The sequence below is a fragment of the Microcaecilia unicolor genome, unplaced genomic scaffold (genome assembly GCF_901765095.1).
Source record: "Microcaecilia unicolor unplaced genomic scaffold, aMicUni1.1, whole genome shotgun sequence".
In the NCBI taxonomy this organism is placed as follows: domain Eukaryota; kingdom Metazoa; phylum Chordata; class Amphibia; order Gymnophiona; family Siphonopidae; genus Microcaecilia; species Microcaecilia unicolor.
The window spans coordinates 56,648-84,504 of NW_021963491.1; the positions used below are offsets into that span (position 1 = coordinate 56,648).

Genomic DNA, 27,857 nt, shown 5'->3' on the forward strand with positions numbered 1-27,857 from the left:
AAAGATGATGGAATATATTGAAATTAAATGGAAGTAGAATTAAATTCTCCTTTCATTGGGGCACACATAGAATCACATCTTGATCTGTTTGAGATACATAAATGGATTGTTCTGTTTGAATATTTAGTTATTTATTGGGTTGCCATCTGTATTGTACACAGTGTATTTATTTCGTTTTTAGTGTAGAAAATGAGCACAAAATACAGAGTTTAAAATTGCTGTTTCTACCAGCTATAATAATTTTATGAGCTGTTTTAGTGATATTCAATTGTTATTTCATGATAGTTATATATGGGACGCTTTCAAATAAATTAAAAAGTTTTTTTCTGCACCTTTTAAGGCACTGCCTATCCAATTGAAACAGCTTTAGACTTGCTAAAGGTGGACCAACAATTAAAAAACAAAACAAAACCCTACAATGTGGATGCAGCAGCTCATTGGTTTGTTTGCTTTGTTTTGAGTGAACGGGGATGACGGCTGCGATGGGAAGGGGAAACGTACATCGTCCTACCGGGCTTCCTTTCTTACAATGGACTAGATGGACGCACTTCCACTCCCGTCTATTAACCTCGTTGCTTGGATCTGATGCAATTCCTTGTTTTTCCGTCTCCGGCGTCCCGCCCTCCTCCGATGCAACTTCCTGTTTCCGGCGAGGGAGAGGGCGGGATCTTGCGGTCCGGTCGGGTGGTGATAGAGAGAGGGCTCGTGACAGCGCGTGGCCGTCAGTTTGTATATATTTAATGGCTGGGGTTGGAGTCTCTTGTCTTGTCCCTTCCTCAAACCTTTACTTTACTTCTAGTTAAAACGTTGCAAAGCTGCAGCATCACCTGCCTCCTTCCCTCCACCATTAACAACAAGACCCCCCTGCTGGAGGCCATTGATTTCCACCCCAGGGACTACAAAAGGGCCACTTTGGGCAAATAAGGACCAGCAGCCTGGATGACCTGAATGATCAAAGCCCCGAAGCAGCTCATGAAAATAATGTCACCAAATGCAGGCAGAGGCCATAAATCCATTTCAGGAAACAGCTTCTTTGTCTCTGGCTCTTCTCCTGCTGGCTTTTTCCACCAGGCACTACTTACTACTACTATTTTAGACATAGGCAGCGCTGTACACTTGAACATGAAGAGACAGTCCCTGCTCCACAGAGCTTACAATCTAATTAGGACAAACAGGACAAATAAGAGATAAGGACAAAGGGTAGAAAGATTCCGGAATCCCAAAGAGTAGCAAGATTCCATGTGGAATTCCAAAGAGTACCAAGATTCTGGAATCCCAAAGACTACTACTACTTATCATTTCTATAGCGCTACTAGACATAGGCAGCGCTGTACACTTGAACATGAAGAGACAGTTCCTGCTCGATAGAGCTTACAATCTAATTAGGACAGACAAACGAGATAAGGGAATATTAAAGTGAAGATGATAAAATAAGGGTTCTGAACAAGTGAACAAGGGTTAGGAGTTAAAAGCAGCATCAAAAAGGTGGGCTTTTAGCATAGATTTCAAGATGGCCAGAGATGGAGCTTGACATACCGACACATTACTATTACTACTACTACTTATCATTTCTATAGCACTACTAGACGTATGCAGCACTGTACACTTGAACATGAAGAGACAGTCCCTGCTCAATAGAGCTTACAATCTAATTAGGACAGACAGGCAGGGGTGTGCTGGTTAAATTTTAACAACAGGCTCTTTCTCCAGACGTAGTCAGCTCTGCAGTTGGAAGGGCCAGGGGTGGCGGGAGGGGGGGGGGGGGGGAGCAACACTTGCTTCTCTCTCCTCCCTCCCTTCATGCGGGCACGCTAGGCATACCTTTGCTGGCAGCCAATAAATGGACTGCCACCACTCCCAACGTCTTGCTCTGAGCAGTATGCTGGAACTTCTCTCACATGCTCGAGAAGTCCCAGCCTGCTGCTCAGAGCTGGAAACAAGGAGCTGGGAGCAGCAGTAGTCTATTTACTTGGCTGGCAGGGCTCAGCATCCCCACCAGTAAAGTAAAAGATAATTCAGCAGGGGGCCCAAGCCCACATTTTGGGAGCCAGTTGTTAAAGTAGCCATGGAGGGCCTTACTTTAACAACCGGCTCCCAAAATTCTTAAAAACTTAACAGCCGGCTCTTGCGAGCCTGAGAGAGCCTGCTCCAGCACACCACTGCAGACAGGACAACTAAGGGATAAGGGTTAGGACAGACAGGACATATCAAGGATAGGGGAAAACTGAAGGGTTAGGTTTAGGAGTTAAAAGCAAGTGAGGCTTCCCACACTGGAGACCCAGTTGCAGGCACCCTTTACCCTTGGCCAAGGATCTTGGCCACCAGTCTCCTCAAAATTCACCCACTTCGCTCCGAGATGTCTCCTTTGCTACTCAGGGTCTCAGTAGGGGTGGGCTACCAAAGACCCTGCTTCAACAACCCTACCCACTAGGGCCAGGATTCCCTATATCCACCCACCGGCTCCATCTCCCATCGTCATAGTGACCCCCAGAAGATCCTCCCACTTTCAGCTTTGAGCCAAGGCAATTCTTTGAGGGGGGGGGATGTCACACATACATGTATAATTTTTTATTTTTTAAACTATATTATGCCTTTTTTTATTCGTTAGATGTCAGGAGCGCAGTGTTTGTGGAAACATTAAGTTTCTTCATATAGAAACTTAGCTGATATGTGATTGCTTTTATTCTTTATCATATATATAGGTACAATGAAGTTTTTCTATGTATGGTCACCTTATATATGTACTGTACATGGTTTAGAATAATGTTTACATATGTTTTTCAAAGTGATCATGTATGTCTAGTTTTGAAGGTTATACTAATGAATAATACTTTTATGCTTCATATTTTTAATTTATGAATATTTTTTTGATTTTAGGATCTTAGCAATTATTTACATGTAACATTTTTGTAAAGATATATTTATCTGATATTTCTTATTTTAATACTAGGACCCCCAACGCAGACACTTACAAAAACATGATCATTTACTCGTGTGGCTCCAGTAACATCGTTATATTCTCTTGGCCATCTCCACTTTGACTCCTCATCAGCAGCTCAATGACGCTTCCTTCATTTGTCTTCTGATTGGCTGAGTAGCTGTCCTTGGATGATGTGATAGTGCCAGCAACCTCACACCATGGCAGGGCCTAGCACTGGTCCATCCAGTGCCAGACTTCTTGGCCTCTGTGTGCTCTGTGGTCTTCCAGCTGCCGGAAAATCCACGCTTGCCCAAGCTCTAAGCCGTGGCACTGCCTGGGACTGCGCACTCATCTCCTATGATGACATCATCCTAGAAGAGGCTTTTATGTCACCACTAGTGGTAAGTAGGGGAGGTGGGGGTCACAAGGAGGCTCCACCCTGGGGCAGAGTATGTGAGAGAGTCATAGAGAGAAAGATAGTGAAAGAATCTTCTGGTGTAAAACTGAGACCTCCACTACAGAGAAGCACAGAGAGCCAGTCCCTCCCCTGGGTGATCTGTGTGTGACGGAGAGATAGAGGATGAACTTGAGAGAGTCAGTTTGCTAGGAGAGGGGACAAAGAGCCCCATCCTCAGGGGAAAAGGTCTGAGAGAGAGATGCCATCATAAGGAAGAGGGTACAGGCAGCAAAATGGGATGGGCCAACTAATATTTTGCCCAATAAATTGTTAATTAGAGAGAAGGGGGGTGGGGATGGCTATTGGGTTTGTTTGGCCCTTCCAACCAAATTGAAGTAGTTCTGTCCCTGAGAGTGACTCCGTTCCAGGAGAGGTGAGAGCAATAAGCCACAGTCTGCTGGATAAGATAGATGGACTCTAGGGAAGGGGTTTGGTGGTTTGCATGTGAGCTGTGCATGCAGAAGACAGAGATGTCAGTTTTTACTGGGTTCAGTTTCACTGCACTTTCAGAGACATATTCATTAGGGATATCCTGAAAACTCGACAGGCCGGTGGTCCCCCAGGATGGCTTTGAGGACCACTGTTAGACAGCTACTGTAGTTACTAAAGTTAGGGTGAAGATCAGTTTAAGTCCGTGGTTCTTAACCATGTCCTTGAGGACACATCCAGCCAGTCAGGTTTTCAGGATACCCACAATAAATATAGACGTGATGAATTTGCATGCACTGAGGCTATCTTGAAAACTAGCCTGGCTTGGTGTGTCCTGAGGACTGGCTTGAGAAGCACTGGTTTAAACTGATGTGAATCATTTGAAAAGATCCTGGAATTTATGGGTGAAATTTGGTTTAAACTGAAAATGAAGGGCTGTAATGGTATTGGGTAAAAATGCACCAAATAAATAAATAAAATAAATATGTCGACAGAGATCTCAGAAAAAGAAAAGGGATGTTGACGTTGACCAGTAGGTTCCCTTCCCTTAGTCTCTCTCTCGGCGTCTGCCTATCCTGTCCCACATTTAACTCAAACTGCGGACTTCTCCCTCTCTCTGCCATTAAAGTAGCTTTGGGCTAATTTATTAAGGCACTGGCACATGCTAAAGTAGGGCTTTTATAGGATTGCTTGGGGGAGGGTGATAAACACACTTGAACAGTAGCTGCAGAGACTTGAAATGTGTATAGATATTCCCAGGGCAGAGGGGGGAGGTGAGATTGGCAGTATAAGTGCCTCATCTTCCAGCACATACACACAGCACATAATTCGACCTGTTTCAGAGCAGGTATAAATGTGGGTTTCTAAAATTAGTTCAGTGGGCTTAATCCTGGTGACCTGGGTTCGATTCCCACTGCAGCTCCTTGTAACCCTCTACTGCCCCAGGTACAAAAACTTAGATTGTGAGCCCTCTAGGGACAGAGAAAGTATCTGCATATAATGTGTACGTCTAGTAGCACTATAGAAATGATTAGTAGTAGTATAAGACAGACATAAGATATGCACCTAGGTTCCCTGGTACAAAATGACCCTCAGCAGGGGAAATGAGAGAGTAGGAGGTTGGGTGAGAGCAGGGTGCAGTGGAATGAAAGGGTGGTGGCCAGTGTCACGTCATGCTGCTGACCGTGTGCCCAGTACAGGTTGAACAGAAAGGGCTGCTGGTACTGTGCAGTGTCACGTGTAGGGTCTCTCTTTTCCAGTAATAGTTTAAAAGACTTGATATACCACCCTTTTTGTAAAGAGTCAGAGTGGTTTACAAATATATTAAAAAGTAAGAAAAGAACGCCATAACTGTCAGGAAAGAATAATCAATAAAACAATCAAACCATATAAAAACAGCATTACATCAGCCAATGTTACCCCCAGTCAACCCCTTTTGGGGAAAAAAAAGTTTTCAATTTTACTTTAAACTGTTTAAAAGAAATTTCTTCTCTTAACCCCAGCGGAAGCTGATTCCATAAAATTGGCGCCCGCCAAAAGAAAACACTTCCCCTGGTTACTGTTAAACTTGGCCGCAGAGTATTGGGGAGAGTCAGCAAAAAAGCATCAGCAGACCTCAAGGATTGGGCAGGAGCATAAAAACTCATTTTTGAAGCTAGACAAGAGGGTAAACAGAGAATGAGAAATCCTCTGGGTAAATCAGGTCCTAATGGGGAGGAAAGTTATTATTATTATTTGTTGCATTCGTATCCCACATTTTCCCACCTATTTGCAGGCTCAATGTGGCTTACATTATGCCGTGATGGCGATCGCCATTTCTGGAATGAGAAATCAAAGTGGTATTGCATTAATTGAGGAATCTCAGTCTGGCCCCTAGACCGAAAGACAGTTTGCGGAGACCCCATCCCACAGTTCCACCAGTGTGGCCTTATCCTCTTCATAGACTTCTTAGGCCAGGCATTCACCTAACCAATGGATGGTCTATTTTGCTGCTTAGGTTTTTTTTTTATATATATATACTACTGTTTAAACTTATTTTATTATTTTTAGTGTTATTTTTTGTTTTTTGTTACATTTGTACCCCACACTTTCCCACTCATGGCAGGCTCAATGCGGCAGGCTCCCTATCCGTTTTCGCATCCTGTTCAAACTTCTTCTATAAATGTACTCACTCTGCTGCTCCCCAGTATCTCTCCACACTCGTCCTTCCCTACACCCCTTCCCGTGCACTCCGCTCCATGGATAAATCCTTCTTATCTGTTCCCTTCTCCACTACTGCCAACTCCAGACTTCGCGCCTTCTGTGTCGCTGCACCCTACGCCTGGAATAAACTTCCTGAGCCCCTACGTCTTGCCCCATCCTTGGCCACCTTTAAATCTAGACTGAAAGCCCACCTCTTTAACATTGCTTTTGACTCGTAACCACTTGTAACCACTCGCCTCCACCTACCCTCCTCTCCTCCTTCCTGTACACATTAATTGATTTGCTTTGCTTTATTTTTTGTGTATTAGATTGTAAGCTCTTTGAGCAGGGACTGTCTTTCTTCTATGTTTGTGCAGCGCTGCTTAAGCCTTGTAGCGCTATAGAAATGCTAAATAGTAGTAGTAGTAGTACATGGGGCAATGGAGGGTTAAGTGACTTGCCCAGAGTCACAAGGAGCTGCCTGTGCCTGAAGTGGGAATCGAACTCAGTTCCTCAGTTCCCCAGGACCAAAGTCCACCACCCTAACCACTAGGCCACGTTTCCATTTGTTTTTTTAGAATTTGATGTGCTCTGCTGTGATTGAATAAATAAATAAAAATCTAAACTTTCTGGATTCTTTCCTAGATGCCCTCCTGGAAATGGTATAGGCAGCAGCTGTTAACATACATCGAGCATTTCTTAGTGGCTCTTAAAACTGGTTCTTCACTGTCTGCTCCAGCAGAAAGAAAAAACACTGTGTGGCAAAACTTTGTTCGTATCCTGAAGGAGCAGGGCTTCATTTCTTCAGACACACCGGGCTCGGAAGCCTGTCACCTCCAGCTAAAGCCCAAGGCCTGCAGCCCCCTCTACGTCGTACTGGATGATAACTTCTATTATCAGAGCATGAGATATGAAGTCTACCAGCTGGCTCGGAAATGTAATTTCCTTCCGTAACTACTCTTTCTTCAGTTTCTCTGCCTCTTCGAGGACGCTCTGTGCGGACTTAGGTGGAGCAAGCTGGGTAATGACCTGTGACCAGCAGCAGATGCTTTTTGAGCAGTGACGAGGAGGGGTATGGGTCCACCGTTAGCCATTGAGCTAGTGTGAGTGCGCTTCAGTGCACTCGTATAATGACAAATGCATGTGCAATTGCCATTATAGAATCCACGCTTAACACGCATCATCCCAGCACCTAAGTTTAGGCTATGTGGTGGGTGGTGGTGGATATCTGTGCAGTTAGCCGTGCCTCTTACTTTAGGGGAAGAACACTGACTTTACTGGAATCCTAAAATTGACACAGGGCTTGTTCCATTAAGGTCAGAATGGGAGGTCACTGCAGTGAAGGTCCTAGTCAGGAAAGGGCAGTACTTCTTGTTGTCCTGAATTAATCTATATCGCTATATGAACAGTGCCTGAGTATTGCCGGCTGTTGACTTAGATGGATCAGAAAGAAAGCTCTTATTTATTTATTGCATTTGTATCCCACATTTCCCCCCCTTTTTGCGGGTTCAGTGTGGCTTACAATACGTTATGAAGATGGAAATACAGTTTGTTACAACTCAGTTATGGATTACATTGTGGGGAGTTATGCGAGACAAAGTCAAGTATCATTAAAGGAATATAACAATGGAAAAGATGATTGAAACATTGGAGAGGAAACAACGGGAAACTATAAGGGGCAATATATAATAACAGGAAAGCATTTGGTATACATTTTCTGTGAGTAAAGGTATGAGTGTGGTGAGATTACGGGGGATTAGAAGGTGAGATTAGGGAGGGTTAAGAATTCAGAATGGCTGTAATGATGCATTATAGAACAGTGAGTGTGGGCTTTATGTGTTTTGGTTCTTTCCGTAAATTTTCTCAAAAAGATGGGTCTTCACTAGTTTGCGGAAGGTGGTTTGCTCGTAGCAAGCAAAAGCCAAAAAAAAAGGGGTGGAAGCCACTGATACCAGAAATCCAAAGATAGACCCCCATTATCTACCTCAGCACTATCTGGATAGTGCTCCTGAAAATTCAGAGATAAGGAGGTTATAGATTGTAGCCGGTGCTGCCCACATATAAACCCTTTGGAATATCTGCCCTGTCGTGGGTATAATCCTTGGTCTTCCTGAGTTTCTGTACATCTGGTTTGTAGTGTAGAGGGTCGAGTATTACACCTTTATAGCTGGGACCTGTATTTTGGTTTTCCCAAGTGGTTGCTGCATTTCTGCAGCCTTCATCTTGCTTCTGGGGTACAGTGGCCACAGTATTATCCTAACCTTGTTGCTATAGAAAAATGTATAGATTGCCTGGAATAGAGAAATTGTGGAGTGGAGGAGTGGCCTAGTGGTTAGGGTGGTGGACTTTGGTCCTGGGGAACTGAGTTCGATTCCCGGCCCAGGCAGCTCCTTGTGACTTTGGGCAAGTCACTTAACCCTCCATTGCCTGCCGCATTGAGCCTGCCATGAGTGGGAAAAAGTGCGGGGTACAAATAAAAAAAAATATCGATCCTCATCAATTTGCAGAAAAAAAAAATGGATAGTGTTACTGGATGTAGACACAGCAGTGTACCGTATGCCCTCGCCCCATGAGCTTACAGTCTGAAGTGGGCAGGGAGGCAGTGTGAGATGAAATGACTTGTCCAATGTCACAAAGAGGAGCATTTTCGAACGGGGATGCTCATCTCTAAGGACATCCCTGCGAAGGGGCTGGGCATCCCGTATTATCAAAACAAGATGGGCGTCCATCTTTCGTTTCGATAATACAGTCGGGGATGCCCAAATCTCAACATTTAGGTTGACCTAAGAGATGGTCAACCTAAATGTTGAGATGGTTGACCTTAGAGATGGATGAACTTGGTTTTCGCCGATAAGGGAAACTGAGAACGCCCATCTCAAAAACGACCAAATGCAAGCCCTTTGGTCATGGGAGGAGCCAGCATTCCTAGTGCACTGGTCCCCCTCACATGCCAGGACACCAACCGGGCACCCTAGCGGGCACTGCAGTGGACTTCACAAATTGCTCCCAGGTGCTCAGCTCCCTTACCTTCGCTGCTGAGCCCCCAACCCCCCCCCCCCCCAAAAAAAAAACCCACTCCCAGCAACTATACACCACTACTATAGCCCTTAGGGATGAAGGGGGGCACCTACATGTGGGTACAGTGGGTTTGTGGTGGGTTTTGGAGGGCTCACATTTACCACCACAAGTTTATTGGGGGGGGGGGGGGGTGGGCCTGGGTCCGCCTGCCTGAAGTGCACTGTACCCACTAAAACTGCTCCAGGGACCTGCATAGTGCTGTGATGGAGCTGGGTATGACATCTGAGGCTAGCATAGAGGCTGGAAAAAAATGTTTTTTAATTTTTTTTTTTTAGGGTGGGAGGGGGTTGGTGACCACTGGGAGAGTAAGGGGAGGTCATCCCCGATTCCGTCCAGTGGTCATCTGGTCAGTTTGGGCACCTTTTTGAGACTTGGTTGTGAAAAAAAATGAACCAAGTAAAGTCGGCCAAAAGCTCGTCAGGGACGCCCTTCTTTTTTCCATTATTGGCTGAGGACGCCCATATCTTAACCACGCCCCCGTGCTGCCTTCGGTACACTGCCAACACGCCCCCGTGATCTTTGGTAGTCCCCGCGACGGAAAGCAGTTGAGGACGCCCAAAATCGGCTTTCGATTATGCCGATTTGGGCGACCCTGAGAGAAGGACGCCCATCTCCCGATTTGTGTCAGAAGATGGGCATCCTTCTCTTTCTATTATGCCGCTGAAAGGGAGTCAGTGGCAGAAGCAGGATTAGAACATTGCATTAAGTTTAGATGTTATAGCCCGCTAAAACCAACAAGTTCTAAGCGGATAACATCAAGAAAAGGAGCGTACTCCAGATAATTATACAAAATAGTTAGAAAATTTAAGAGCCAAGATATTACATCTATAAATGATGGAACATATTTTCTGAAAAGAAAAGTCTTTAGTAATTTTCGAAACTCAGAACAATGTTCCTTATGTTTTAAGAAAGATGGAAGAGAATTCCAGCTAGAAGCCGCTTGGTAAGTTAGAGAAGATTTTAAATATTGCAAGCTTTTACTTTACAAACCATGGGAAAATCTAGCAAAAAAAGATTTATGGTTCCTCTCCCATAGTTCCTGTTAAAGAAGACATTAATGAGGCATATTTTCAAAGCACTTTGGGAGACTAAGTTCCATAGGTTTCTATGGAACTTTGGGAGGCTAAGTGCTTTGAAAATGAGCCTCAAAATGATCAAGCAGATAACCCGGAGCATCACTATGAAAAACCATGAAAGTCAAGACTAGTACTTTAAATTGCAATCTAGCCTCCACTGGCAACCAATGTAGCTGCGACAAATATATAGTCGTCTTTCCCTGCTGAAAACTCAGACTTCAGTTCTCAGCTGAGTTCTCAAACCAAGGGGTTCTTTACCCAGTCCTCGGGACACACTAAGCCAGTCAGCTTTTCAGGATATCTATAATGAATATGTATTATAGATTTGTGTACAGTGGAGGTAATGCATTAAAATGTATGTAATGCCCATGCTTGGCCACTATTAGAAACAGGATACTGGGCTAAATGGACCATTGGTCTGATTCAGTATAGCTAGTCTTATGTCCTTATGACTGTGTGAGGGACATACCAGTGTCGCTATGCTCATACTCATGTCACTTCGTTGGCTCCCTATCCGTTTCCACGTACAGTTCAAACTCCTTTTATTGGCTTGCAAGTGCATTCACTCTGCAGCTCCTCAGTACCTCTCCACTCTCATCTCTCCCTATATTCCTACCCAGGAACTCCATCGGGTAAATCTCTCTTTATTTGAAAATTTTTTTATTGAAGCTTGCAAAGAAAAAAAAAAAAAGACATACATAAATTGCCCCATCCCACCACCAACTCCCTAGATGATATATAACATAGAAAACCAATATCAAGCAATACAAAGAGGAAAGTTTACAAAACAGCAGCTGTGGCTGAGGCTTGGAGTCTGATGCCACAGACCATGCTGTCAGCAGGTTCCAGCCCCTCCCCCCCCCCCAAATCAAGGAAACTCCTGAGAAATACTAAACTGTTTTTGTGCTAAAATGATTTAAGACCTGACTAGGTGCTGTGGGAGACAACTGTTGTATATAAAGAACCCAGACTACCAAAACTTTCTTTCACTGTTTTGGGGAAAGGTGGGCCCCTGGGATTTCCATCGCATTAGCTCATGCATTTTATTCCTCCAGTACTAGAAAGATGGGGGAGAATCTGACAACCAATGATTGAGAATACATTTTTCCTCAAAATGTATGCTTTCCCTAGAAAGAGCTTTGCACCTAAATTCCTCCCTCCCCAACATAGGAGAGCCGAATAAAGCTCCTTCCAATATAAACCTGGGAGAGTAGCCAAGAATCGTTTGGAGATAACTAGATACTGCCTCCCAAAAGGTTTTAATTTCAGTACACTTCCAAAGGCAATGCAAGAATGTATTATCTGCTTGGGTACATTTCAGATACACAGTAGAAGTTGCACAACCAGCATGATAGGCTTGGACCTGAGAAAAAAAGCTCTATGAAATGCAGTGGTATATTATTTAAAAAATGCACTTAATATTGTTTATTGCTGCTGTTTAAAAGAGAGGTATTCAATAATGAGGGCAGAGCCTACCTTCATACAAAAGTCCAGAGAGAGTCTAAATGTGCCAACATTTTCCAGTTCTGTGATATATAATTATTTCTTATTATTTGTAATATTTGTCTCCCGGCTGTGTGTTTGTATATAGATGAGTCCCAGGAATAATGATGGCTAAGGGAAAGCGGCAGTAGAACAGTTACAGCTGAATGACATGTTTTCCAAATGGTGATGCATAGCTTGATGGGATGTCCTTGTTATAAGACCAGAGTAAATCATTTCTTAGCTTCTTGTTTAAAATTAACCGAGGAACAAATCTGGTGGAGGGGAAATGAGTCAGAATGAGTTCAGCAAACAAAATCTAGCCTTAAAACTATTAGCTGCTTTGATATTCAGCAGACGTTAACCAAGTAGACGTCAAGCTTCCTAATATCATTTGATAACAGCAGTTTCTCAGTTATTACCCAAAAGCAAACACAATTATAATGCTAATAAGTTTTGGATGTTACTGAATTCTATTATTCTGTCTTGCTGTATTTCCAGTTTTGGCACAGTATAAGTCACTACAAGGACAAAATATAAGAAAACCAGTGGACTGCATTAGGGGCTTTTATCCCATTTAAACAAATGAGAGATCTGCATGAAAGAAAATATTTATTTTTATTATTTTCTCTTATGAAAACCACCTGTCCCTGAAACATGCCCAAAACGGAATAATCCATTTGTACAAAAGAGACGAGGTGAAGATGTGATTCCATGTGCCTCAATAAAAGGAGAGCTCAATTTTACTTACAATCTTTATAACACCAGGCTTCCCAAGGTAGATTACAACAGTTAAGATGACCTGTCAGTAAACAGGATATCCTCACTGAAATTTAATCGTGTATTACTGTATTGTACAGAACAGTGTAGAAAAATAAGCACAAAATACAGCCTTTATTAGTGTTGTTTCCACCAGCTACAGTAAGTTTACCTTCCTCTTAGATTCCTAATGGGAACCTTGTGGGGATGTAGCACTACCTTCAGTGCGTACATTTGCTTCTTGCTGGTTCCCACCTCTGCCTCTGGCTGCACATTTGCTTACTGCTGGTCCCTTACCTCTGCTGCTCTTGTCTGTACTCCTGTCCTCGATGGAAATACATGGTTACAGTAGGTGCTGTAGCTGGGGATTTTATTTTAAATTTGGGATATTTGGTAATCTTACCCCCTCCCTTTCCGGAACACAACGCCCACTGTTATCCCCCCTCCCCATGTCCAGCCCCCATAAAGACAACGGAATGAAAAACGAGCAGCTGTGTGTCCAGCAGTAGGCCTCTTCTGCCGTTTGAACTGCCTCTGTACAGTTAAGCGTGCAGACATAGTCACTGTCGGGATCCCTTTGACTGTATTGGGCATTTGTAGATTTATTTCTGAGACTCCTCGATACATAGGTTTCAATTAGTTTGTTATTTATATTATCGAACAGCATGGTGCTTGCATAGAATGGCCTCCTGGGAGACATGGTGAAGGCTGAAAGTTATGAAAGGCAGCCGGCAATAAGTCCATGTCTTTAGCAAAGGATTATTTGCTGGTGGCTCTGATTTATAAATGTAATATATGTATATTCTACCTATCTTCCTGGAGTACACCCCCGAGATTTTTGTGCCAGAATATGTCCCCTTGGAGCCTCTGTCTAGGACCTCTTGTTCTCAGCCTCCTCCCCTTTTTTAAAAAGTGTTATTTCTACCTTTGCTGTACATGGATGACTCTCGTGTGCTCATTTCTCCTCTTTTCCTAGTGCTGGACATATTTCAGTCTTTGTCTCCTTTCATATGGTGATTACTGTACACCCTGGCTGTTCTGTCTAAAGCCTCAGAACAGGACACACTGGTACAGCTAACATCACACAAGTGCCCTGTACTCAGGCACTATCACCTTTTTCTCTTGGTTAATCTTTGTTTGGTGGGTTATAAATGTATTTTAGTTTTGGGTTGAGGTAACTAAAACGTACACAGTTGAGACTGTTCTGCCTGTGCACACCAGCCTGTACCAGCTCTGTACTCTCTTCTGCTTCTATGTTAATTTCTCAGCCCCCATCGGCTCATGAAACACGTTGTGTATTAACTGTGGTATTTCTGTCGCATAGTGCCCAGTTTAACGTTGAACTATCCCTTTCCTTTGAAAACCTTTCAGACTCCTTGGGCTTTTGCCAGTTGTTTGTGGACTGTTCGCTGGACTCCTGCCTGCAGAGAAATCGTCACAGAGACAGACCTGTAGCAGAGGGAACAATCCTGCTGATGGCTGAGAAAATAGAAATCCCAAATCCAGAAAAAAACTTCTGGGAAAAGAACAGCATCGTTGTGAGGAGTGAAGGTCCCGCTTGGGAGGATAAGTAAGAACAGAATTGCGTTTGTATGAATGATGAAGCGTCAGTTTGGGGGCTCACAGTGCTCGATAGGCAATCTTTCCCTTTTGACGCTGATTCACTAAACCCAGGAAAGCCACTCTGTTATTCACATGGGTTAATTTAAAACAAATTGGAGAAAGTACGTTTTCACTCAACATGTAAATAAACTCTGGAATTCGTTGCCAGAGAATATGGTAAAAGCAGTTAGGTTAGCAGGGTTTAAAAAAGGTTTGGATAACTTCCTAAAAGAAAAGTCTAAGCCATTATTAAGATGGACTTGGGGGAAAATCCACTGCTTATATCTAGGATAAGCAACATAAAACGTATTGTACTGTTTTGGAATCTTGCCAGGTACTCAAGACTTGAATTGGCCTCTGCTGGAAATAGGATGCTGGGCTTGAAGGACCTTCGGTCTGTCCCAGTATGGCAACACTTATGTTGTTACATTAAACTCCAAGAAATCCCTCTGAGCTCTTTCAGTATCCTGGGATGTATCCCATCTGGCCCCATAGCTTTGTCCACTTTCAGATTTTCAAGCTGTTTAGAAACGCTTTCTTCCGTGAATGGCGTAGTATCCACTCCATTTCCAGATATTCCCTCGTCAACTGTGGTCCTTCTCCAGGATTTTTTTCCGTGAACACCAAAGAGAAGTATTTGTTTAGCACGTTCGCTTTATCCTCATCGGTCTCCACATAGCTATTCTCAGTATCTTTCAGTCTTGCAATTTTATTCCTATTTTTTCTTTCTCCAATATACCTAAAAAAGGTATGACTCTTTACATCCTTAGCCATGTTTTCTTCCACCCGTGCTTTCGCTAGCCATATTTCCCTCTTTGCTTCTTTGAGCATAATCCAGCAATCTTTTCCATTACCCTCTCGTTGGCATTATTCTGTATTTCTTGAAGCCTCTTTTGCCCTTATTTTTTCAGTCACTTGTTTGGAAAACCATATAGGCTTCCCGTTTCTCTCTTTTTGTTTTTAGTTTCCTTGCATAAAGATTGGTTGCCATATTTATAGCAGTTTTCAGCTTGGACCACTGCACTTCGACTTCTGCAATTCCTACCCCTGCCGTCAACGCTTTCAAGTATTCCCCCATTTTACTAGAATCAGTATGTTTGAAATTGAATTTTGTGCGTCCGCACTCCACTTTTGCTCTTACATGAAACCATATCATATGATGATCACTATTACCTAGGTGGGCACCCACACGGACACTGGAAACACTTCCTCCATTTGTGAAAGACGCATTGAACCTGCTATGAGTGGGAAAGCGCGGGGTACAAATGTAACAAAAATAAAAATAAAAAATCCAACGTTGACCCTTCCCTTGTGGGTTCCGTCACCAGTTGTCTGAGCAAGGCACTTTGACAGGCATCCACAATCTCTTTACTTTCTGATTCTGCCGACAGGAGGTTCAAATCCATATCGGGCAAGTTGAAATCTCCCAACAGTAGCGCCTCCTCTTTCATACCAAGCTTATGAATATCTTCTATCAGGTTCTTGTCCAGCTTCTCCAGTTGTGCCGGAGGTCTGTAGATAACATGTGGAAACAGGTCCCTTCTTCATTTTGATTGTACCACTGAATTATCTTAGCTGAATAGAAGCACTTGTTATGTGAACGAGTGCTGCTAAGTGCTTTTGAATACTGTTCATTTTCAAATGCTCAGAGAGCTACTAGAAGCCCATGGTTGTTGAAAGATTTTATATGTGCGTGGTGGGTCCTGTATGCTCAAGGTAAAGAGAAGAAACTGTCCATAGAATGAGCTAACACTTTACTCCTCCTTCTCAGGGCTTGTGTTCCTAGTATAAGAGAACCCTGTGCTCAGCCTTCGGGTATTCAGTGCACTTTTTGTGCTGAATACTTAATATCTTCATGGGTTTCAGCCAGACTCATTTTCGGAAAGACAAAATATGAAAGCGCCAAACCTCTTAGAGAAAAATTACATTGGCTCCCATTAAAAGATCGAATTGCATTCAAAATCTGCACCTTAACTCATAAAATCATTCATGGAGAGGCCCCATCATATATGTCAGACCTAATTGACTTACCAACGTACTTTCCTAAACCTCCACTACCCCAATTGCAGAGGACTTGAATACAAATCAATACATGCATCTAGCTTCGCCTACCTCTGCACACAATTATGGAATAAACTACCGAATACTATAAAAACTATGCACGACTTGACAACCTTCCGGAAGTTACTGAAGACGTACCTGTTCAAAGAGACTTACAAAAAGAATCCTCCTTAATGACTTGTTTCCTAATCTATAACAGAACCAACTAATATTGATCCCTTCTGATTTGATTATTTTATCATATTATCATTATTGAACATTTTCCTACTCTCACTTATATGTTATGTATTATCATTTTATTTACCCTACTTACCTGTTATTCTTGTACATTAATTGTAACAATATGCTGAACCTCTTACTCTGTTATTGGTGATGCCATTGCAATATAATGTAAGCCACATTGAGCCTGCAAATAGGTGGGAAAATGTGGGATATAAATGCAGCAAAATAAATAAATAAATAAATGTGCATTTAAAACCCATGGAAATGATGATTAAAACCCTGGGGCTTTGTGCACGGTTAGCTCATTTGCAAAACTCCTTTTTCCATTGTGCGCACAATAGGAAATAACGACTGTACCACTAGTGAAAACAGTGCGAGCTGTGTTAAAATCAGTAAATAAAAAAGTAATTATGTATTAAAAATAAAGATGACATATTATTTGTTTATACAGAAGTTGTTGACTTCATTTCGCTTTGGGATTCACTGAAACATAGTTTCACCAAAAGTGAATAAACTTTTGCACGCAACTGTAAATATGTAGATTTATGGATTTTTTTTTTTTAAGTAATAGAATATTTCTCTAACCTCCCTCCAGTCCGTTCTCTCTGGAAATCCTTCTCCAGGTCATCCCTTCTGTGAAAACCTTCTCTTAGCTCCCCCACTTAATTCGTTCACTGGAACCCCAATGCCAGATGATCTGCCGGTTCATATATCAGCCCATTGATTTGAGAAGCAGAGGAAATGGGGTTAAACACCTCTGCTTTCCTCCTCCCGGGTGACTGGTGGCAGGGGAGGGAAAAGGGGGTAAGCTGGTGAGAGTAGAAGCATTTTTGTCTGAACCTGGGACAGTGGAAGGATGAGGGGGAAAGGTTAAGAGCAGGGGTGGGCAGTGCCTGAGGGCCTACAGCAGTAGGGGGCCCACTGTCCCCTAGCCTCCATTTAATTTAGTCACTTTTAATAGGTGGTTAGGGGCCCATATCCCTGTCAGTCTGCTTCTGGTTAAGAGGGAAGAATGGGCAGTGGCATCATTTTCCTCTGGTTCTGAGAGAATAGTAGGTAAAGGCGGAGGATGGGAAAACAGTGCAGACACTAACTGCATTTCTCCCTGGACCTGGTTGGTGGTGGGAGAAGGAAGAGGATGGCAGAGACAAGGTAGGCGGATGACAATAACTACTACTACTACTACTTAACATTTCTAGAGCGCTACTAGGGTTACGCAGCGCTGTACAAAATAAACAAAAAAGGACAGTCCCTGCTCAAAGGAGCTTACAATCTAAAGAACGAAATGTCAAGGTGGGGCAGTCTAGATTTCTTGGGTAGAGGTGTAGAGGTTAGGTGCCGAAGGCGACCTTGAAGAGGTGGGCTTTAAACAGAGATTTGAAGATGGGCAGGGAGGGGGTAGTATTTTTCTCTTGGCAGGACGGTCAGAGATACCTGCTTCTCTTGTAGTGTGGCGCAGCTAAACTGTTGAGAAAAGTGTAGACAGACTGTCAGAGTGGTGGATGTGGTTGTGTTGTCTGTGTTTAGCCTTGAGCACTCTTTTACTAACGCGTCAAACAAGAGTAAAGTTTCTACTGTTTTACTGCTGCATTTGGGGTTGTGAGTCACAACTTGTGATCCACCCTCCCCCTCAAGTATGATGAGATTTTTTTTTCTTTCTTTTAAAATCCATTTAGGTGTGCTGGTTTCCTCTGATTCCTAGATTGTGATACCGTACCTTGGGGATGATTGAGAGACCTGAATATTCATTCAAAGGTTTATGGTTTTCCTCTAAATCTGTGATCTCGTTTTACAGCCTAAAGGTGAATTGTTTGTTACGTATGGCCTTGGAAAATCCCGTGAAAGAATTTCAGGACAATGCCGAGGAAAAGGTGAGGTCTTTGGGTGGACTGGGGATAGGGTTCCTGTTTCATGGCTGTTGAAGCTAGCTGTAATCCTTTCCTTTTTTTGGGATCACTTCCAGGAAGCCGATCGTTTGGTGACTGCAGCCAGTGTTCTTCATCAGACCGACCAGGCTTTGCGGAAAATTATCTCTGAAACCATGAGGATGGCAAAAGGTACCTTTATAACTACAGAATGCATCTACCCCTAGCAAGATTCATCAGGTTTTAGCTGGGTGAATCTACCCGTTTAAAAATGTGGTTAATATAAGCTGCACAAATTTAACTGGATCCAAAGAGGCTGCGATAGGTCAGTTCCTGGAACACAGCTGCATAGCATAATATTCAGTGCGAACACAGGTTAACCATTTTTTTTAAATACTTAGCAAACCCCCCCCCCCCCCTCCTTATAGGAGCCTTGAATGTAGGTGGAACCTGAGGCAGTGGGGAGATATGACCTGGCATCTGAATCTTGTTTCCCTGTCTCGCATTCAGCTAAAATTTGCATGTTGACCCCTTTTGTATTTTGAGGTTTCTTTCCTCCTACACTGTTTATTTATTTGTTACATTTGTATCCCACATTTTCCCACCTATTTGCAGGCTCAATGTGGCTTACATAGTACCGTAAAGGCGTTCGCCAATTCCGGTATGAACAAATACAGTAATGTGGTGGTAGAATAAGGTTCATGTGTGCAGACACATTAGGGAATCGTAGAGAGGAAGAGTTATTATATGTCCATTACGAGCTTTGGTTTTGTTGTGTTGCAGTGTACAGGCATTTAAGTTGGGTCGGTAGGGTATGCCTTTTTGAAAAGGTTAGTTTTTAATGATTTCTGGAAGTTTAGGTGATCATAAGTTGTTTTTACGGCTTTTGGTAATGCGTTCCTTAGTTGTGTGCTTATCTAGGAAAAGCTGGATGTATAGGTTGATTTGTATTGAGTCCTTTGCAGCTTGGGTAGTGGAGATTTAGGTATGTTTGTGTTGATTCTGTTGTTTCTAATTAGTAGGTCTATGAGGTCTGTCATGTATCCTGGGGCTTCGCCGTAGATAATTTTATGAACCATGGTGCAGATTTTGAAAGCAATATGTTCTTTGATTGGGAGCCAGTGCAGTTTTTCTCGGAGGGGTTTGGCGCTTTTGAATCGCGTTTTTCCAAATATAAGCCTGGCTGCCGTGTTTTGAGCGGTCTGAAGTTTCTTTATAATTTCTTCTTTGCATCCCGCATAAATTCCATTGCAGTAGTCTACATGGCTTAGAACCATTGATTGTATCAAGTTGCGAAATGTTTCCCTCGGGAAGAATGGTTTTGCGCGTTTGGGTTTCCACATTCAGTGGAACATTTACTTTGTTGTAGATTTCACTTGGTTCTCTAGTGAGGTTACGGTTAATTGTAACACTGAGAATTTTCAGACTGTCTGAGATAGGGAGGCTATAATCTGGGGTGTTTATGTTTGTGGGTTTGTTCGTATTGTATTGGGATGAGAGAGTGTGTTTTTTCTGTGTTGAGTTTTAGTTGAAATGCGTTTGCCCATGAGTCCATGATATTCAAGCTGAGCTTGATTTCGTTGGTGATTCTGTCAGATCATGTTTGTAAGGAATGTATATTGTGACATCGTCTGCATAGATGAAAGGGTTAAGGCCTTGGTTGGATAAGGATTTGGCTAGTGGGGTCATCATTATGTTGAAAAGGATCGGTGATAGTGGTGATCCTTGAGGTACTCTGCATTCTGCTTTCCATGGTGGTGATATGTTTGAACTTGATTTCATTTGATATGTTCTAGTGGTTAGGAAACCCTTGATCCAACTAAGTATGTGTCCGGCAATCCCGAAGTAATCTAGGAGTCTTAGTAGTATTTTATGGATTACCATGTCGAACGCACTGGACATGTCGAATTGGAGAAGTATGCTTTTGCCTGATGCTATTTCCTGCTTGAATTTGGCTAGGAGGGTAATTAGTACTGTTTCAGTGCTATGGAGGGGGCGAAATCCTGATTGTGATTTATGTAATATTGTGAATTTGTTTATATAATCAGTAAGTTGTTTGGTTACCATGCTTTCCATCAGTTTGACCACCAGTGGGATTGATGCTACTGGGGCGGTAGTTATGATTTCGTTTGATTTTTTCTTGGGATCTTTTGGTATTGGGGTGAGTAGGATGTTGCCATTTTCCTTAGGGAAGAGACCCTTGTTGAAGCATGTAGTTAAGTGGGATGTAAGGTCTGCTATGAAGGGATGGGGGGCGGATTTTATTAGGTAGCTGGGGCAGGTATCCAATTTACAGTGAGAGTTGGGTTTTCCATTATTGCATTCTGTCACTGAGGGAATAAGTTGCATTCTCCAGTAGTACAGCTTTCCCCTGTGTTGTGAACAGTAGCTTGATTATTCAGACTGATGGGTGTTATTGGAGATGAAAAAATCATCCACACAAAAAGTGAGCTGCTAATTTCTGAGGGACAATAAGCAAAGCACAACCACCTTAGTGCAAATCTGGTGGGTAAAACCTATGTGTGGCATTTGCACCACTCAGGGCCTCTGCTTGTTGCTCCTCCTGTGTTGAAATTTGGCCTTGACTCATGGGACTCCTGCCATATTCCTAAATTTTCTGCTTGGGATTAACTACACCCCTAATGTTACGTTTCTCAGTGTGTTATAATTGATCAGTACTAGAGTATTCTGAAAGGTCATCCCAGGGTTTCTGTGATTTCCTTATAGACAGTGTCCCGACCAGAGAAATGAAAGCTTTGGCACAAGACTGAGCAAGCTCAAATCTCAGCTTTTGGAAGACTTACGATATGGAAACATTCTGGACCAGATGTCCCTACAAAGAGGCACTGAAGTACAGGACATTGTGGCATTGTTCATCAGAGAAAGATGGAATGATACTGGAATATCTTGGCACACCAGTGTTGAAAGAGGCTGTGGAACTGTTGGACAACTGATGAAGAGACAGAGCAAGATGAGGAAGGTTCAGCAGATGGAGGTAGCTGGACATTAGCCGATGCTGCCTGTTTCCCACCCTGTGCCTAGTACAGTGCCGGCCTTGCCTGTCACCCAAGACAGGAGCCATCTCTGCTCTACCAGTGCTAAAACCTTAGCCATCTCCAGGTTACGGAGTCACCAGTCATGGCCTTGTGTGCAGGGTTGTAGGCTGAAGAAAAGTACAGCACTTGAGCCAGGCCTTAAATGTTAAGCTGGGTAGTGTAGTGTTGTTATACAACGAGGAGAAAAGAGAGAGAAAATTTGCGCAGACTTTGTTTCCTGATCCGTAAGAGCCCTGCCTGCTCCAACTAAGTTAACAAGAGCATGAGAGCGTTTCCACTGTGTAGCCACAAGGTGGGTCTGATTCTTTCATAAAAACTACATTAGATGATGTGGATGAATCAAAACGAGGCCTTTCATGGCAACAAGAACTGCTCTCATGACATCACAAATGTGAATTATGTAAAATTAAGATGTGTTTATTCATAAATAAATTCCACTCCCACAAGCACATCACCTCAACCTATGAGTTATGCATATGTCAAAGAAATGATAAGCCACAGTGTGTGGTTGCATCATTTCATCCTCCACTCTCACATCTCTATCCTTACATGTTTATCCTACAACTTTTGACACTCACTGACCCTCCTCAAACTTCACTTGTTGATCATATATCAAAACCCGGCTGTGCACTCTCTTTATCTATTTTTCTTTCCTGCGGGCTAGTTCTGCTTTTTCTCCTCAGATGCTAATGATGTCTTCCTCATGTAGAGGGCTGCAGAGTTGAGTGTAACAACCATCACTTAGAAATTCCTGGCGTTCTCTTAAATGACCACAATGTTCTCCTGATTGTGGAGAAGAATCTAGAAATGATGCTTATCATAAAGTGTATTTTTGTACTCTGCAACTAGGAGCTGAAGGCGTACGTAAGACCTTTCTCCAAATTTTCCTCCTACCTTGCTTACCCACTCATGAGATTGAGTGGAACAGACTGTTTCTGAGATGTCATGGCTGGGCAAAGGCAGCCAGTGTTTGATAACACAAGTTAATAACTGGCTGTGGATAAGCAGAGAAACTTCTTCAGGAAAATATATGCCACTTCCTTAAACTGCTGCTGTGCTGTCTGAGATGTACCTCTTTGCTACTTCTGATCTGTAAACTACTTTTTGGCTTTGAGATTTTTGCAGGACTTCTGGCTGCTGTGCTGTGCTGGAGGCCAACCGAATTTTGATTTTGGCACCAAAAGTGGCCTGAAATTTGGATTTGTCCACGTTTCAGTTTTCAGGTTAACAGAAAACTCCACCGACCAAAAGCACTGCCACCCACCTGCCATGGGCCCCCGGGCCTATCTTCGAAGCTTTGGTGGTTCAGTGACCTAGTCGGGCAGAAGCAATCCCCAGTCACTCCTACTGCTAAGACCTTCAGTAGTATCTCAGCAGCCATTTTGACGGTAGAGGTGACAGGGCAGGAGTGATGGGGATTCCTTTGGTCCCAATAAGACCATTGGACCACCAGCGTTTAAAGTAGTCCTGTGGGGGGAGGGGGGCAGTTTCGGCCAAACCTGAGAAGCAAATTTCAGCCAGAGATTTGGTTTCAAAGTCAGCCTCTAGCGCCTGGCCTTAACAGTGACACAGGGATGGGGAGCTGAAATAGTATAAAGGCCAGCTGGAGGCTCCCAGGTCCAGGGGCCCTTAAGGGGAGCTAACAGGTTGCAGGCATTACTTTGCCAAAACCTTTATTACAAGTTCTTTCACCCACCTTCACTGGCTCACTTCAGTGCTAATGTTGAAATTTTTGACTAAAGGGCCTTGCTCTGGCCTGAGCAGGGTATCTAGATGTGTCCGTTCACAGAACGAACAGGAACTGTACCATGCTGCTGATATATGAAATGGTTTTGCAAAACCCTGGTACACCAATGCCAGACAGCAAAAAGCTGCGTTATAAACACCCTCAGCATAGCAGAGACTGCCTCAAGTTCCCTGGTACTGTAATTCAAGAGTGAGCACACTTTGCATTACCACATGCACATCCTACAGTAGATTAAAAATAAAAGCAAAATGTAATTAGACAGTGAGCTGGCCAGGGAGTGGTGACAGTGGTCATTTGTGGGCAGGTGGGGGATCACAGGGTTCGTAATGGCCGCTATTAAAGAATACTTTTGAAGCTATAACGGCATATGGCTAAGGTACAGACCAGAAGTGAAAGACCAGAGAGCAATGAGTGATCCTTCGTGGTCTGGCAAGGGAAGGACAACAAGGATCCATCACGGGCAGCCTGGAGAGCTGTGCTGGCTAGGCTAAGGATCAGCAGTGGGGGAGCGGGGGGGGGGCCTTTGCGGGCTTGCTGGGTTCAGGTGTAGTAATCAGTGATGGCTGTGTTGGCCCCTGGCAAAATGACAAGCAAAGTCATACTTGTTTTTACATTTGCATCCACAGATATTACACTGAAAAGGGTTTTCAAAGCCATGGCAGCCCATGTGGATGGTGTAGAGAATGTTATCTGCAAAGTACATGTCACAGTGCTGGCAGTGGTGGAGGAGCTGTGGGTCCTGCACATGTAGGGTGGGAGCTGGAGTGCTGGGTTGGCTATTGCTGATACTAGGAGTACTTGTGTGAGCACTGCGTTCACTGCTCGGCCCTGCCACTGGGCTGTAGTTCCTGTGGCCGTGCAGGGCTCGTGGCTCAGGGCTGGTGGGTGACGAGTTCTGGGCTAAGCTGCTGGAGGCTGCTGCTGGAGCAGATGGCTGCTGAATCATAAAAGGCTTTTCATCCTGACATGGCATCTCCCTCAGGTGATGCTGGGTTGGCATTGTCTGGTGGTAAACTGGACAACTGTCCTGCCAGAGTGGACAGCTGGTTCAAAGGGTTATCAACCATAAGGTCCTGGGGGTCGCGAGGCAGTCCAGCAGCCTGCACCGCTTTGGTCATGCTCTCATACGCTTCAGGCTGGATGTTGGGAATTTCATGACTGAAGTCATTTAAGTAGTCTGGCTTCTGTACCACCATCGAGGGTGGGCTCAGGTTAATGAGAGCTCGCCGGTAGCCCAAGCTGCTGCTCTTCTTCTGCAAGACCCCCCACATTTTCTTATTGCTGAGGGAGGGACCGGCTGCCTTTCATTGGTACAATCTTGTGCTTGCGCCGGCGGTGGTGGGACAGATTACTCCGGTCACTGCAGCGGAAGGAGCACAGTTCACACTTGTAGGGTTTCTCACCAGTGTGTGAGCGCATATGCGCCTCCAGGTGGCGCTCATAAGCAGAAGCAAATGGACAGAGGTGGCACCTGTGCGGTTTTCTCACCTGCGGAGAAATAACAGAACAAGGTCAGTAGAACTTATGAACAGAAATTAAATTCAGTCAAAAAGAGAACAGTGTTAGGGGTGTGGAACAAGTCAACAGACCACAGTAGGAAGTTGGAGAAGGCTTGGGAAAGACCGGGGAAATGAAAGAGTCGTCAATGCTATAGACAATTTATTGTTGGTACTTGCAACCATGCATTAAGTGCCTGCTTCAGGGGTCATGAAGTACTGTGATGTCCAAACGATGTATAATCGAACACTAAAGATCCACTTAAGTGAATATGCGTCTGGTCTGAAAAAAGACCTTCGGAAATCATGATGTGCTTGTGGTCTCAACGCTGTATAACACTATGTGCAAAGGGGTGTGGAACAAGGCATCTACCCCTGGTTCTGTACCCTCAAGGGGCCTCACACTTTTGGTGCAGCTTGCATCCCCACTCCCCACTCAGGAACTGCCTACTACCCCCTTAACAAACTTGTCCTAAATCCAAGCCTTACACCAGGACACAAGCTATCTGTTTTAGAGGGAACAGAAGTTGAGTACTTTAGCACATTCTATAGTTTGTGGATATAACTTCAATTTGAATGTAGGTTTATTACAAGGGACCCTGGACACCAGCTTAAGAAGGCTCAATTTTAACATGTTTGGATGTAAACCGGAACTGGTGGCCTGCCAGGTCTTTCAACCTATAACGTACACAAGGAAACCCATGGAGCGACAGTATGGCCATACACCCAGAAGAGGGAGAAGGAGCATCAATATGGTGTACTTAGATTTAGCATAGATTCCGCACAGATGACTAAGAAATAAACAGAGTGCTCTGGCTGTGAACCCTAAACTAACTGACTGGGTTTAATGGGACACAGTCACCATGGGTTCAGCCAAGGGAAGTCTTGCCTCACCAATTTCATTTCTTTCTTTGAAGGAGTGAATTAAACGTAGATAATGGTGAGCTGGTTAATGTATCTATAATTTCAGAAATCTTTTGACAAAATTCCTCATGAGAGACTCCTGAGACAATGAAAAGTCATGGATAGGAGACAATGTTCTGTTGTGGTTTAAGAATTGGTTATTGCACAGAAAACAGAGGGTAGGGGTTAAATGGCCATTTTTCTCGATGGAGGAGGGTGAATAATAGAGTGCCGCAGGGATCTGTACTGGGACTGGTGCTTTTTTAACATATTTATAAATGATCTGAAAATCAGAACGACGAGTGAGGTGATTAAATTTGCAGATGACATGAAACTATTCAAAGTTGTTAAAATGCACGCGGATTGCATGTTTGCAAATGAAAATTTAATGTAGACAAATGCAAAGTGATACACATCGGGAAGAATAATCTGAATCATAGTTATCTGATGTCAGGGTCCACCTAAGGAGTCAGCATTCAAGAAAAAGACCTAGGTGTCATTGTAGACAATATGCTCAAATCTTCTGCTCAATCTACGGTGGCAAACAGCCAAAAAAAAAAGCAAACAGGATGCTAGGAATATTAGGAGAGGGATGCAAAATAAGCCAAAAATATTATAATATCTCTGTATCGCTCAATGATGCGACCTCACCTTGAGTACTGTGTTCAATTCTGGTCGCCATATCTCAAAAAAGGTATAGCAGCATTAGAAAAGGTTCAAAGAAGTGGCCCAAAATGAAAAAAGGTATGGAACTCCTCCCATATGAGGAAAGGCTAAAGAGGTTAGGGCTCCCCTCAGATTGGAAAAGAGACGGATGAGGAGGGGGGGGGGGGGGGATATGATTGAGGGCTACAAAATCCTGAGAATTATGGAGCAGATGGAGGTGAATCGATTTTTCACTCATTCAAAAAGTATGAAACACTAGGGGACGCTCAATGAAATTGCATGGAAATACTCAACAAATAGTTAAGCTCTGGAAACTCATTGCCGGAGGTTGTGTTAACGGCAGTTAGTGTATCTGGGTTTAAACAAAGGTGTGTACAAGTTACTGGAGGAAAAGTCCATAGTCTGTTATTGAGATTGACACGGGGAAGCCACTGCTTGCCTGGGATTGGTAACATGGAATGGTGCTACATTTTCGGGTTTTGCCAGGTACTTGTGTCTTGGATTGGCCACTGCTGGAAGCAGGATACTGGGCTAGATTGGACCATTTGGTCCCTGACCCAGTATTGCTATTCTTATGTTCTTATTAGAGGGAGCATCATGAAGAAATCACTGATCCCAAAACCACCTCGAGATGGGAATGTCATATGGATATCACTGATGGGACGCCATGGTGCATCATGAGGAAATCACTGATCCAAAACCACCTCGAGAGGAATGTCATATGGATATCCACTGATGGGACGCCATGGTGCATAATGAGGAAATCACTGATCCAAACCACCTCGAGAGGGAATGGTCATATGGATATCACTGATGGGACGCCCATGGTGCATCATGAGGAAATCACTGATCCAAAACCACCTCGAGAGGGAATGTCATATTGGATATCACTGATGGGACCGCACTGTGCATCATGAGGAAATCACTGATCCAAAAACCAACTCGAGAGGGAATGTCATATGGATATCACTGATGGGACGCCATGGTGCTCATGAGGAAATTCACCTGATCCAAAACCACCTCGAGAGGGATATGTCATATGGATATCACTGATGGGACGCCATGGTGCATCATAGGAATCACTGATCCAAAACCACCTCGAGAGGGAATGTCCTATGGATATCACTGATGGGACGCCATGGTGCATCATAGGAAACACCTGATCCAAAACCACCTCGAGAGGGAATGTCATATGGATATCACTGATGGGACGCCATGGCTGCATCATGAGGAAATCACTGATTCCCAAAACCACCTCGAGAGGGAATGTCATATGGATATCACTGATGGGAACTCCATGGTGCATCATGAGGAAATCACTGATCCAAAACCACCTCGAGAGGGAATGTCATATGGATATCACTGATGGGACGCCATGGTGCATCATGAGGAAATCACTGATCCAAAACCACCTCGAGAGGGCATGTCATATGGATATCACTGATGGGGACGCCATGGTGCATCATGAGGAAATCAACTGATCCAAAACCACCAACTCGAGAGGGAAGGTCATATGGATTCACTGATGGGACGCCATGGTGCATCATGAGGGAAATCACTGATTCCACAAACCACCTCGAGAGGGAATGTCATATGGATATCACTGATGGGACGCCATGGTGCATCATGAGGAAATCACTGATCCAAACCACCTCGAGAGGGAATGTCATATTGGATATCACTGATTGGGACGCCATGGTGCATCATGAGGAAATCAATGATCCAAACCACCTCGAGAGGGAATGTCATATGGATATCACTGATGGGACGCCCATGGTGCATCCATGAGGAACTCACTGATCCAAAACCACCTCGAGAGGGAATGTCATATGGATATCACTGATGGGACGCCATGGT

The 27,857-nt window shown here is 43.7% G+C and overlaps 2 protein-coding genes across 2 annotated transcripts; one reads left to right on the forward strand and one right to left on the reverse strand.

Annotated features, from left to right (window-relative positions):
* The first annotated feature begins 654 nt into the window (after positions 1-654).
* On the forward strand, positions 655-21,086 carry LOC115459363 (L-seryl-tRNA(Sec) kinase-like). The gene is given in 9 exon segments (XM_030189201.1): positions 655-721; positions 2,951-3,321; positions 6,633-6,924; positions 13,754-13,952; positions 18,063-18,138; positions 18,231-18,324; positions 20,860-20,895; positions 20,898-21,015; positions 21,017-21,086. Coding segments are annotated over 8 exon segments (1,068 nt in total). The 5' UTR covers positions 655-721; positions 2,951-3,138.
* Positions 21,087-23,123: 2,037 nt separating this feature from the next.
* Positions 23,124-27,306, reverse strand: LOC115459364 (zinc finger protein Pegasus-like). Its single transcript, XM_030189202.1, is given in 4 exon segments — positions 23,124-23,899; positions 23,901-24,224; positions 24,226-24,423; positions 26,971-27,306. Coding segments are annotated over 4 exon segments (1,269 nt in total). The 3' UTR covers positions 23,124-23,488.
* Between the last annotated feature and the right edge of the window lie 551 nt (positions 27,307-27,857).